Source organism: Crocodylus siamensis, chromosome 3 (genome assembly GCF_052110815.1).
Source record: "Crocodylus siamensis isolate JL-2025a chromosome 3, ASM5211081v1, whole genome shotgun sequence".
Lineage (NCBI taxonomy): Eukaryota > Metazoa > Chordata > Crocodylia > Crocodylidae > Crocodylus > Crocodylus siamensis.
Window position 1 is genome coordinate 258,951,885 of NC_143397.1, and position 13,877 is coordinate 258,965,761.

General features: G+C 48.0%; 1 protein-coding gene across 1 annotated transcript in view; it reads left to right on the forward strand.

The window, feature by feature from the left end:
• The window catches only part of LOC149869710 (ubiquitin carboxyl-terminal hydrolase CYLD-like), a 28,884-nt gene that overhangs the window by 9,757 nt on the left and 5,250 nt on the right, over window positions 1–13,877 (forward strand). Inside the window, exons 4-12 of the mRNA XM_090040767.1 lie at window positions 150–225; window positions 3,146–3,354; window positions 5,717–5,870; window positions 8,491–8,626; window positions 9,758–9,868; window positions 9,961–10,052; window positions 12,110–12,176; window positions 13,168–13,300; window positions 13,652–13,760. Of these exons, the coding sequence (XP_089896893.1) occupies window positions 150–225; window positions 3,146–3,354; window positions 5,717–5,870; window positions 8,491–8,626; window positions 9,758–9,868; window positions 9,961–10,052; window positions 12,110–12,176; window positions 13,168–13,300; window positions 13,652–13,760 (1,087 nt within the window). The remainder of the gene's footprint in view (window positions 1–149; window positions 226–3,145; window positions 3,355–5,716; window positions 5,871–8,490; window positions 8,627–9,757; window positions 9,869–9,960; window positions 10,053–12,109; window positions 12,177–13,167; window positions 13,301–13,651; window positions 13,761–13,877) is intronic.

Below are 13,877 nucleotides of genomic sequence, written 5' to 3' on the forward strand. Positions count from 1 at the left end.
GTGGCTTGCCAAAACTCAGTAAGCAGCCCTCTGCCTGAAATAAGTTTCTGCCCCTGGGATAAAGCCAGCCTGTTCAGTTAGTGGCTTTCCTCCTGGAGCCCTGTCCCCAGCAAATCAGGTAAAATCCTCTGTGGAATGTTTTGCTTTAGGAAGAAGAAGGAACAACAGATAGTTTTCGGGACATCCCCATGGACTCTGTTGTGAAGGAAGGCTTGCTCTCTTCAGGTAAATCCATACACAGCTGCATTTGTCCAGCACGTGCCGAACCCTGGGATGCTGGATTTGCTGCTGTTTTTTTCCTTTGTGTTTCCAATGTCTGCAGCATGGCTGATGACCCTCAAACGCATCAGGTTTTGCTAATTTTTTTTAAAGAGGATGTAGGGTAAATGTGCTATAAAGTGTTTGAAGGTCTGGGAGAGAAAAGGTCTTGCATGGAGAGCCTGAAGAGCTTAATCTGTTTAGCTAATCATGAAAGATTAAGAGTTAACCTGATTATGGAGTATAAGTAATAGCAGTTACTAAAAGGGTCTTTAATTTAGCAGAGAGAGGCTGGATGACAAGTTGGAAGCTGGTGCCAGACTAATTACATTTAAAAGGAAAGCATAAATATCTAACGGGGAGTGATTAACCAGTGAAGCAAATTAAGAAGCAAGTGGTAGAGTCTCCATCTCGGTGTCTTCAAACCAGGACCAGATGCCTTCTGGATCATATGCTTTGGCTAAGCATGAGTTATTGGGCACAGTACAGGGTAACTGGGTGAGGTTCTGCAATCTGTCATTCTCAGGAGGTCAGACCAGGTTAGCTAATCCAGTTTTCTGGAGTTACCATCTATGAAATGCAGTAGATTTAGGTCGTTTCCTTGACCTTTTTTTCCTTTTATGTAAATCAGTGGACTAAGTTAATAAGCAGAACAGAAGAAAAATATAGGCCGGAAGTGGGTAGTGCAATTCCTGATCATAGTGTGATACTGCGCTAGGAATTGCTCCCTCCAGTTTTTTGTCTGCTCTTATGGACTTGCTAGTCAATAAACAGAAAATTGTGGCAACGGATGTTCAATCGCATCTTCTGTTCCCAGTCCCCTTGTACCTCATGGCACGTATGCTGTAATTAACAAAGAAAATTCTACACTTCACAAATCGGTTCTTTTTCTCCTAGACCTCCTGCTGAGTGGATGGTCTGATGTGACCATTAATGAGAGGTAACATACCTAAATGTACCTCCAAAAGCAGGATGTGCTTGTTCAAGTAAAACAGCAAAAAAGCTATGCATAATCTGATGACAAACTTCATCATTTTAAGCATCCTGATAAATCATCTGTTGTGAGTGGAAATCTCTTTCCATGCACTCTTCAGTCTTCTTGTTTTTTGCAGAACCACTCTTAAGCTTTCTTCTAGTTTTGGCTTGTGCAGTGAACTGAAGTATGCCAAAAGTTGTCACTCTGAAGTGTGGGAGTGTCTTCTTTTTTCCTCAGGTGGTCAGAGGCTGCGGTCACTTCTGGTGTACAGGCTGCCAGGGGCCTACATGTGCTGGAAGGCTGATGCTAGCAAGCAGCCTTCCAGCTTCCAGACGTGACTCGGAACAACTCAAATTGGGGTTTGGTGGGAAAGCTCGGCGAGGTCTATTATCACTTGGCCAGTGCACCAGCTGCTCAGTTTTTAACCATCTGCCACACTTAGCCACACAGGAATTCAGTTAGTTTACACTCCCCAGAGTCCCTAAACAAGTCTCGCAGCCCCTGTATTTATACCTAAAATGCCCTCATTTCAGAGCAGTGTTTATCTGTCTTCCTGTCAAGATGTTCCTTTTACTGGTCTCTTGTCTAGCTTGCACGCCTGCATCTTCAGTTCTCTTTATTACTGCCTTGTTAGTGGGTTCTTACCTTTTGATGTTACTTCTTGAGTTATTTAGCTACTGCTTTTTCTCCTCCTTTTGAATCTTCTTCACTCATCAATATGTGTTAATTTTATTACGTTTCTTGTCAGGTTTTTCAGTGATCATGAGGCTTGTTCTTTCCAAGCTCCTTTCTGGTGCCTTTAGCATAACTATGGCTTAGCATAACTGGAACTCCCTCACAAGTAACCAGGTGGAACTTAATTGACTAGGTAGAAGAAAAACAGTTGTTGAGAAAACCTGCTCAGATAACCCATATGGGATAAAGAGGAATCTACAGTAATCCACACTTGGTGGAGTACTTTGGGCAGGAGTTGAAATGTCTCCGCTTGGACATGTTTTTTTTCTTCTAGGAGTGATAAGATTTGCAGCAAGCTACTTTGTGATAAGGCTGATCTTTTATGTACAGGTGAAAATTCTCCCCTTCCACTTCCTGCTCAGAGGCGTGCCCCTCCACTCATTTTCGTGTTCAAATCTATCTTGCATGTTACTTAAATAGAAATGTTTTCATCTGCACATCTTAAAAGCAGTGTATAAAGGTGAGTGAATGTTATCCCTTCCCCAGGTGGGGTTGCAGCTATGAAGAAGTTGTGACCGGTCTGAAGTCTAACGTTTAGCCAGTGGGAGAACTGGGATTCTGATTTTCAGTCCTTTCATTCCTGCAACTGGAGCATGGCCAATGGGATGGAGACAAAGGTGGCTTGAAGCCATCTGTGTTCCCCATGTGCTGTGGCTCCACACAGTCTGCCAGCCTTCTAGGGTGAATTAGGTCAGACTTGGGGGACTCCAGTTAAGTCTTGTTTCAGATCCTCCCCCCTGGGTCCTGAGAAGCAGAGGCCAGTGCATTGTAGTGTGATCGTGGCCCTCCAACATGTCCCTTGTTCACTCTACATAGTAAAGATGACAAGCAGTGTAGACAGAAATCTTTCTTTGAACTCTGCACCAAACCCTTTACTCATTTCTGCCTCGAAACCTAGCAGCAGAGAGCAGGCAAGGCAGAAATGAGTAAAGGGTTTGGTGCAGAGTTCAAAGGAAGAGAAGCATAGAAGGGTCTTGGTTTCACTGCGAATCATACCCTGTACGTCTTGACCACCACCTGATAGTCATTCCATTAGCTGGCATGGAAATCCTAGGCAATAGTGTTTGGCAGCAGTGTTTTTTCAAATAACATTTGGGAACTGGAGCAGTCTGCTGGCAATTATGCGTTATGAAGGTGGACTTGCTACACCACGTTCTTGACCTTGTGTATTTTCAGTATTTGAGCCGGTTGGGGACCCAGGATTCCAGAAAGAGTTGATGCGGGAAAGAAGCCAGAATGGAAGTGAGTGGGAAAGCAGGCATCCTTCCTTGGATGTGAACTCCCTGGTACAGATCCCCTTAGACAAGGGGAACCAAGTCTATGGAACCATCCGCTGGGTGGGGAATCTGCCCGGAACTACCCACAAAACGGCAGGAGTTGAACTGGTAAGTAGCAGGGTAAAAGTTCTGCTCCTGGGGGCACGAGATCGTGACTTGCAGGTCTGAGGGTGGGTGCAGGCTTTTGCCTTTTTTTGGCTCTTTGAAGCACCTCAGTTTTAGACCTTGCATCTCACAGCAAGACCTAGATTGGGCCTTTTATACGTCATGCTATATAATGAACAATCCAGCCAAGTGTACCTGACCTATCGCACTTGGATCATGGGTGGGATAATAGAGGTAGGGTTATGCACAACTCCCTTTGTGTAAGGCAAGTAGTATATTGGTTAGTTTGGAACTGGCAGCCGGGATTCCTAAGTCCTATTCCTGTCCTTCTTCCTGACTTGCTGTGAAATCAGTGGAAGGTAGGACTAGGATTCAGAGAGACTTGGACAAATTGGAAAGTTGGAGCAAAAGAAATTTCATGGGGTTCACAAGGACAAGTTCAAAGTCCTGCACTTAGTTTCATAGTTTCTAGGGTCGGAAGGGGCCTGAGCAAATCATCTAGTCCGACCCCCTGCCATGGCAGGAAAGAGTACTGGGGTCAAACGACTCCAGCAAGGTGTACATCTCGCCTCCTTAAAGCCCCCCAGGGTAGGAGCCAGCACCACTTCTCTTGGAAGCTGGTTCCAGATCCTAGCCGCCCTGACCGTGAAGTTGCGCCTCCTGATATCTAGCTTAAATCTCCCCTCTGCCAGCTTGTGACCGTTATTCCTGGTCACTCCTGGCGGTGCTCAGGGGAACAGTGACTCCCCCAATGCCTGCTGGTCCCCCCTGACTAGTTTGTAACAGGCCACTAGATCCCCCTCAGCCTTCTCTTGTGGAGGCTGAACAGGTTCAGGTCCCGTAGCCTCTCCTCATAAGGCCTGCCCTGCTGCCCCGACCATGCGAGTGGCCTCCTCTGGACCCTCTCCATGCTGTCCACATCCCTCCTGAAGTGCGGTGCCCAGAACTGGACGCAGTACTCCAGCTGCATCCTGACCAGTGCCGCACAGAGTGGGAGGATCACCTCCCTGGACCTGCTCGAGATGCATCTGTGGATGCAGGACAAGGTGCGGTCGGCCTTCCTGACCGCGTCCCCACACTGCCGGCCCATGTTCATCTTGGAGTCAGTGATGACTCCAAAATCCTTTTCTGCCTCTGTACTGATGAGAATGGAATTCCCCAACCTGTGGGTATGGTGCCGGTTGTACCTGTAGGTATGGTGCTAGTTGCTGGCCTGGGCAGCCCTCCGTGAGCGAATGTCAACCCACAGGGGGGCCTCCTTAGGAGGAATCACCGGTACGGGCTGGGGATCAACTGGCTGGGCAGCAGCTGTGCAGAAAAGGACCTGGGGGGACAGGGGACAAGAAGCTGCATATGAACCAGCAGTGTGTCCTTGGTGCTAAGAAGACTACAGGCATCCTGGGCTGCATTGGGAGAAGCGTTGCTGGTAGATCAAGGGCAGCGATTCTTCCCCTCTGTTCAGTACTGGGGAGGCCACATCTGGAGTCCTGTGTCCAGCTGTGGACCCCCACTACAGACAGGATGTGGACATGTTGGAGAGAGTCCGGTGGAGGGCAGTGAAATGGTTGAGGGCCTGGGGGGCAGGACTGGTGAGGAGAGGATGAGGGAACTGGGCTGATTTAGTCTGGAGAAGAGATCGAGGGGGATTGAATAGCAGCCTTCAACTCCCTGCAGAGGGGGCTGCAAAGAGGATGGAGCTGGACTGTCCTTAGTGGGGGCAGATGACAGGACAAGGAGCAATGGGCTCCTTGAACTACCCACAAAATGGCAGGAGTTGAAGTGGTAAGTAGCAGGGTAAAAGGGAGCAGCAAGGGAGGCTTCAGTTAGATATTAGGAAAAACTCTCACTAGGGGGGTAGTAAAGCACTGGAACAGGTTACTTAGCGGTGGTGCACTCTCCATCCTTAGAGGATTTTGAGACCCAGGTAGACAAAGCCATGACTGGGATGATGTAGTTGGGGCTAGTCCTGCTTGGAGCAGGGAGTTGGACTAGATGTGACCTCCTGAGTCCCTTCACACCCTCATTTTCTATGAAACCTAAGCAAGCTTTTTCTCTCTTCCTTCATTTCTGCATGTGTAAGTTGGGATAATTCTTCTCTGCCAGCAGAGATGTCATAAAGCTTCATTACCTGTTTGCAAAATGCTTTGGGATCCTTGTAGAATTGGTTTTACCATACCTGGGACTTGGATTTGAGAAGTTCATTCATGACATTGCCTGCCACTGCAGGCATGTTTTGAGGGAGGAAGGAATTGTTGACACCCTGGCCCTCTCTCTCTCTCTGCCCTTGAAATTCCTCACTACTCTAGCACAGTGCCAGAAGCCTCAACCGGGATTGCTCATTGCTTGGTTTCCACCCTCCTCACAGGATGAAGACAAAGGGATCACAGATGGTGAATGGCAGGGGGTGCGCTACTTTCAGTGCCCCACAAAGCGCGGCATCTTTGTGAAGCTACAGTCATGCCAGCCCGACATGCGCTTCCGGTGTTCAAGCAGTACCAGCCTGGATTCCAGCAGCTTCAGTAAGTTCCCTTCAGAGTGGCTGGGTCAGACCAGGAGAAGGGGGTACAGCTGGTGGCTCTGGCTGGCATGAACTGTTGTGTGCGGGGATTGCAGCCTTCTTCAGGGGCTACATGGTCCTCTTCCTTGGATCCTTTGAGCGTATTTTAACAAACTACTTCTTGTCCTCACTGGGGCAGGATATTGATGGTTCCTCATCCCCTGCTTTGTCCTTTTAAGGGATGTTTTGGGCATTATGCCTGGTAGTTGTGCAAGAAAGTTGTTCCTGAAGTGTTTAACACTTCTAGGATGGTTCAGTCTGGAATGATTCTGCCTGGAACAGGGTTGGACTGTGGCAGCATAGCTACTGAACACATTTATAGCCTTTCACCTATTCAGACAGATCTTTTTCCCCTGCCCTCCTTCCTTACAACTTCCAGCATTCAGAGGCCCAAGAAGTCCTCATTTTGAGGTAGGACCCTTAACCATTATGTTTCTTACCCACTGATGTACCTGTCCTCTGTGAATTTATCCAATCCCCTTTTCTGAAGCTGGTTATCTTGGGACCTAGATACTTGTCACAGCCTGTGATCCCACTGTGCTAGTTGCTGTACAAACCCAGAATGAAAGCTGGTCCATTCCCCCAAGGGACTATAATCTCAAAGACACCATGTGGTTACAAATAGGGTAACACACTGCAAGCAGCTTAAGTGCTGAGATTTTTGTAGGCATCATGGCAAAGAGGAGTTTTAAGAAGGGATTTGAGCTTTGCACATATTTGGAGGAGCTTCTCTGGGGCATGGGGGTAGCATGAGAGAAAGCATGAAGTGGGTGATAAAGGCTAGTGGCATGGGACAATGCAAAACAGGAGTTAGCATCCTGGCAACAAATGCAGTATGATAAGCCATGAAGACTCTGAATGTGGAGACAGTAGTATGTTTGTGAGAAAGGGGAAGTCAGTGCAGGAAGGCACAGAGTGGCATGACTAGGGCAAAGCAAGCGTTTAGAAGAGCAGTGTTGGCAGCAGTGCAAAGTGGATCTGAACACTGCAAAATTGTGTTCATCAAGGCCAGAAGAAAGGATGTTGCAGTAACATAGATGCCAAGTGAGGGCAGCCCAGGTGTGAGTGGTAGCTGTGCAGATGGACTGGAAAAGACTATCTTGGAGATCTTCAACAGAGAAAATCTGCAAGACTTGGACATCGGCTGCCCATAAAGAGGATCCGCGTCAAAAGTGACAGCCAAGTTATGGACTGTAGTGATAGGCAGGATAGTGACAGGGAAATGAGGTAGCAGGGAGAGCCTGAATGAGAGAGAAAAGCACTATGCTCAACCCTGTTGAGCTTGAGCTGATGGCCAGGCATCTGCAGGGAAGTGTCAAGAGGTGAGCTGAGGTTTTAGCTTTGTCAGACAGGTCTAGACAGAGAAATAGGTCTGTGAGTTGCCTGCAGAGAGATGACCACTGAACGTGTATTCCTGGCTGAAATTGCCTGGAGATAAGGGGCTGAAGAAGGGGACCAAGGAAAGGACCTTCTTGGAGTCCCTGTGGCAAAGCCAGGAGGGATAAATATGATCATCTGATTAGAGAGGTAGAAGGAGAATCAAGAGCCAAAGCCAAGCCAAGGCAGGACGGGAGTATGGGCTCTCTTCTCCCATCTCCCCCTCTTCCAATGCTCTCCCATTCTGTCCTTTTCAGGCTGTTGTCTAGTACTTGGAGCAGGGTGCTGGGAGTCGGGACTCCTGGGTTCTGGTCTGACACTTGGCACTGACTTGCTGTGACAGTGGGCAGATGGCTTAAATTCTCTGCTGTCCAACTTCTGGCATTGAAGTTGGCATAATACTAAGTTCACAGGGACATTGCCAGGTTTAGCCATTCTGTCAGGCGTTGCAGATCCTCTTGTGAAAGGATCACTGTGGTTTTAGTAGTCCCTGCCACCTGCACCATGGTCTGGATCCTCCACTCAGTGGCTAGCTGGAGTGCTAGGATGGCCAAAATGCAGCTGAATGGAGTAGCAGCAGCCCTTCAGAGTAACTGTACTAAAAAACCCTTGGTATTTCCCTTGTGCCCTTGGAGGTATAGGAGCCTTACAGGACAGCTGAGATCAAGATGGCAGCAGTACAATGAACAGGCCTTAGTATGGTCAGTCTAGACTCCCACCCTTTTCCCTGAGAGAGGCTGTAGAGAAGCACAGCACTTCTCTAGGAATACTGTCTCAAGCTTACATATAGCACAAAGCCAGCTTCTGGTGTAGCTGGCTCAACCTCATGTAGGAGACAGAGTGTAGCGGTGGCTCTCTGGGAATCTGCAGTGGTTGAAAAGGGTAGCGACTGCATCAGTGATCATCCTTGGCATGAACTCTTGCAAGCTGAGACACTTCTGAGGCAGACAACGGTGGGTAAAGGTGCTAGATGGAGCGAGTCCCTATCCCGTCTAAAAACTGTACAGGACAGAGGGGGCTGTAATGAGAAACCTTGAGCTCTGCAATAAATTCTTATGTAGAGTTTAGATGATGGTTGTATGGGATGGTCTGAATAGAAATGGTCCTGTCTCAGGCAGGGGGTTGGACTAGATGACCGCTGGCAGTCCCTTCCAGCCCAGCTTCTCTCAGATGATAAAAGTCACTTCTTTTTGTTTCTGTTGCAGATGAGCTGGATAGTCCACAGGTTCTGGGTAGCTGTCCTCCTCTCAGGGACCATGAAGCTGTGCATGTCTTAAAAGGGCAGATGAGAGGAATTCAAGGGCACTGCAATTCCTGCTACATGGATGTAGCTCTTTTCAGGTCAGAGGTTCCACTTTGACGCTTTTGGGTCAGTGATAGCCTTGATTCATTGGCAGTGCCCCAACCGAGTGCTGGTCGAGACAGCTTATCCCAGAGCACAAGGCAAGCACATTGCACAGAGTAGACTAGAACATAGTGGGCACATCTACATGAGTGGTTTACTGTAGGGCTGACAAATTAGCTCCTCCGTAAAGTCTCCGCTTCTACACATGCAGCCCCGTTAGGCCTCAGTAAACTAATAAATGCTGCTGTAGGATAGTACTTGTAAACTTGATAGTACTGTCTTGTGGCAGCCTAACTTCCTGCGCCACAGCGCACGTATAGATGCTGACGGGACTGGCTGGGGCACAAGGGTGCATCAGTGCAGGAGCTGCCTGTTGGCCAGCCTCTCCGCAGCACGTTGAGCTGGGCTGGAGCAGCCCTGGGCTGGCAGGCTGACCCTCCAGGTCCCCTGCCAACTGGGACTTCTCCGACCTGGCTTGACATACTGCGGTCATGTGTTTAAATGCAGCATGTGGGAGTAATTAACTCTGGCACAAACTGCACCAGAGTTTATTTGGGAAAATTTAATTTCACATGTAGACATGTCCAGTTCTTTAATCTAGAGATGTCCCTGGACCCTGGCACCTGTGCCATGGGATCTCCTTTAAAATATGACAGAGAAAATTTTCCCGGGCTGCAAAGATCCTGTCATTTGCATGTAATGAAACATCAGAGTTTGCCCTACTGGCTTACACTTTTAAAGTTTAGAGTGACATCTTGAATAGTGATCAGAAACAGATCCTCCAGGGAAACCTCCAGCAATGCCACTAGTTGATTGTGGAGGAAAATATCCCACAGTGACCCCTTCTATCCCCACCCCCATGGCAGGCTATGAGACTTACTGCTGGAACATGAGAATTGATTCCCTTCCTTTTGCTTTCCCTAGCTGCAATCGCTGCTTATAAATTAGTCTCGCTGCAATATTTCACTGAGATCTCTTCATCCTGCCTCTGTTCCTGGATTCTCTTTTTCCTTCATTTGCATTTCTGTATCTTTATGCAACAAAAGTTGCTGACTTACTCCCAAGACTGCTGTTTGAAGTGGTGTTGCTGCAAACCCAGTTACTTACCAGGCATTGTCTCACCGTAGCCTCTTCTCATGCACCTCTGTGCTGGATTCCATGCTCTTCAAGCCTCCCCCCATATCTGACAGGAACGTTCAGAAGATCCTTCGGGATGAAATTGTGACCCCCCTCCGACGGTGAGTGCGGCATGTGGGAGTGCTGCAGGCAGTGGGTTTTTACTGTAATCTCCATGCACAGAGTTCATCTCCTGCCTTTCTCTCCTTTCCAGGAATGGTTTTGTTACTGCTCAGAGTGTGATGCGCCTTAGGCAGCAGCTTACGGAAAAGGGCCAGTGTTCAAGCTTTACCACTTCTGAGAAAGGTAATGGACTCTCCGGAGAATCCCTGCATCTGCTTCTCCCAGTCAGGGACTTAATTTTAGGCCTGTCTCGGAATGCTTTAAATAGAATCACAGAAAGTTAGGGCTGAAGGGAGCTCAGGGGGTCACATCTTGTCCAACCCCCTGCTCAAAGCAGGACCAGCCCCAACTACATCATCCCAGCCAGAGCTTTGTCAAGCCAGGTCTTAAATCCAGTTCTTCACCACCGTCCTCAGGAGAGAGTCTTTCCTAATAACCAACCTCAACTTCCCTTGCTGCAACTTGAGCCCATTGCTTCTTGTCCTGTCACCTTCCCCTGCTGAGACCAGTCCAGCTCCATCCTCTTGGCAGCCCCCCTGCAGGGAGGTGACGGCTGCTATTCAGTCCCCCTCGGTCTTCTCTTCTACAGACTCAATCAGCCCAGTTCCCTCAACCTTTTCTCAAGTCATGTCCCCCAGCCCCACAACCATTTTCATTGCCTTCAAAGTGGTTAGTACCTGAGGGATTTCTCTGACTCTTTAGCTTAGGCTGGACCCTAAGCGTGATGGAAAGATTGGGATGCTGAGTCTCCTGCCACTGGCCTGTTGCTTAGAAGAAACTCCATCTTCTCAGAACATAGCCCAGGGAGGTCTCTGTCTTGCCTATTAGCTGGTACTTACCCTGCTCCTCTGAGTAGGGTTGTCAATGCCACCATGTTTGCCAGATTCCATTTGGCATTAGTACCATTTTACTGAGAGCAATTCCTCTGCAGATTCAGTTGGATATGACAGGTTTTTCCACCTGTGCATTTGCTATGCACATTTATACAGTTATCTTGTTCCCAGCCAGGGTATCTGCTCCAGTGAAAGGTGCTTGTGTGTTACTTGCCTCATAGTGTAGCTCAGTGGTTCTCAACCTTTGGTACCTTATGTAACCCCTGCTGACTGACGCGGCAAAAATGAAACTGGAAGTCCCACCGTGGCACTTCAAGTTTCAATGCCACAAGCCAAGTCTCACTTTCCACCGTGGCCTGGAGCAAAGCAGCCTGCGCAGGGCTTCCCTCCCTATCCACCAAGCACACTGCTGGGGAGTGAAAGCACTGGTGCACCGGATGCGGCGGGAGGGGCAGCAGCCGGAGCTTCTGGCTTGAGCAGGCAAAGACCACAACGCAGCACCCGCATACCCCCTGCCTGTGTCCCATGTACCCCCAGGGCTACGCATACCACGGGTTGAGAAACTCTGGACTGTAGCTCATTTAGTATTTACAGGTGTCTCTGGCACACCTTAGATGAAGGGGTCTGGCAGTAATGACAAAACGATTCTTAAGTGTCCAGGTACTAACATGATGGCCATATAAATACTCAGATGAGTAATTAAAAATAAAAGATACAAACTCTTCCCATGACATGTGCTGTCTTGTCCTTTTATTTATCAGTATCTTTTTTTTATTCATTTCTTCCGTACCAGAGAGAGCCCAGACTTGGTCTGGTTTCTTGCATTGTCCCTGGCTTCAAAGATAGTTCAATGCATTTGAAGTTGGCAATAAACATTCGTTGAGATTTTAGTCTACCAAAGTTTAAGTAAAGTTGTCTTGCAGTATCTGCCTGCAGTGTACAGATAAGAATTTTCTTTTTAAAAAATAACTAGGAAGTCATTCGCTACTGATGAAATTGAGATCTCTTTTCCTGACTCTTCTTCATCTCTTTGTGGAGAGCTGTGTCTGTCTCTTATGTTGACCTGTTTCTCTATGCCAGTGGCTTTCAACTTTGGTCCATAGACCCCAGAGGTCTGCAGATTGTCTAAGGGGTCTGCGAAAGATGACTATGATTCAAAATTTTTTTAGGGGTCTGCAAATGAAAGTCTGAAAACCGTTGATCTAGGCAGTTAACTGTGTGAGTTCAGCTCCTAGTCTGAATAGCACCATACGTAAAGAAAAAGAAGGGAAACACAATATCAAAACACAGCCCCATGTCTACTGGCTTCCTCCACCCCAAACTCCCATCCTGTGTGGATGAGGTAGAAGAGGCAAGCTTGCTGATTTTTATCTCCTCTGATCAATGCTTTTTTCTCTGACCTCTTAGACCCAGAGGAGTTCCTTAATCTCATTATGCATCACGTCCTGGAGATAGAGCCTCTTTTGAGACTGCAGTAAGTTGCTTTCGGGGTGTGCTCTTATTTTAGAAATGACTTTGTTGTGCAGACATGAGATGGGGTGTGGGAAGAGGCATGATTCATTTCCCTTGAGCACAAGGAGATGGGGAAGCAAATCTCTAATTTGAGAGAGAGATCCTTGCTGGTGCCTCTCAGTCCCCCTTTATCTACCACATTGGGGGCATGTTCCAGGAAGGAACACGCACTACTCCCAGCGTTCGTGTGGGTAGCGTTATCTCCCTGACTTAAAGAACTGGAGAGAGCCGAAGGTGGCACAAGTGGCACAGTGCCCGATTTTCTCATCCCCTTCGGCTTCCCTGGGGAGCAGTTTCAGACAGTCAGGTTGTATCTGTGACATTCTCAGGCTGCCAAACTGGCTGAGAGCCTGGAGTCTCAGGAAGTCGGTGGAGTTAGTCCCAGAATCTCAGCTCTTTATGGGACTCCAAAGGAAACTAAAAGTAAAAAGTTGCAGTGATCAAGAGTATAGAAGGGGATTGCTATACTTCTGCGTTCCTTCTTTTAGAGACATAACGGATAGAGCTGCTCAGGAAAGCAGTGATACACAAACAACTGTTTTATTGGACTCCATCCTTCCTGCTATGGGCTGTTTTAAGAGAGGCCCTTCCTTCCTGTGTTGCTCCATCATTACTGGGCTCGGGGGTGTGAAAGTTTGGAGGAGCTATGTCTTACAATTTCACAAATGCCGCATATTTTGGCTTTGCAATTTTCCAGCCTGATGCATTGCAGATGAGCATCTTGTATCCCAGGTTCAGGGATCATCTGGTCATGCTATAGCACAGCTAATTTAGGAATAACAACAAATAAATCAGTGCATCTTTTAAATGTTAAACTGAACGGGGATGTTTGGCCTATCGATGATGGAAATGGAATGAGATGCTGGGCAGGACCTTGTCCCATTCCTCTCCTGCACTCGCGGTGCTTACCGCATGTTTCTGAGAATGTCCTGACTCCTGAACACTGCCTTCAGGTCCAAAGGCCGGAAAGAACAGGATTGTTACTGTTACCAGATATTCATGGACAAGCAGGAGGACTTGGTGGTACCCAACGTGCAGCAGTTAGTGGAGCGTTCCTTCCTGTCTTCTGAACTGAAGCTAGTGGAGGTGAGTGCAGCCAGCCTTACCTCCTCGCACTAGCTGCTGCCTTAGTGTCCTCGCCTTCCCACATCTGCTTGTCAGAAGAGCCTTTTACTCTGCATCTCCACAGTGAGTCTGGCTCCTGAGTTTACAGCTAACATCACAGTGCAGGAATAGTTGTGCTATGAGGGAGGTGTGGGCAGATATGAAAGGTGAGATGGGCACTTCATGAGCAAAGAGAGATGCTGTCTCCACCTGTGGAGAATGCTTAATCCGTCCGCAGGATTGGGGAGAGGGTCTTGGGCTTTATCTCCTGGCAGGGTTTATGTGGGTAGAACCATCTCCCCCCGATTTAATGACCCTGTTGTTGTCTCACAGATCCCATCCTGTTTCATTATCCAAATGCCCCGTTTTGGGAAGGAATATAAAATGTTCAGCAAAATCATTCCCTCCTTAGAGCTGGACATCACTGACCTGCTGCTTGACAGTAAGTTATTGGGCAGGAGGGGTTATAAGGACTGTCTTGCATCTGAGAGCTAACACTGTCGGGCTTCATGCACTTCTGGACCCAGTGGGTTGGGCTTGTCTGGTTCGACTGTAAACA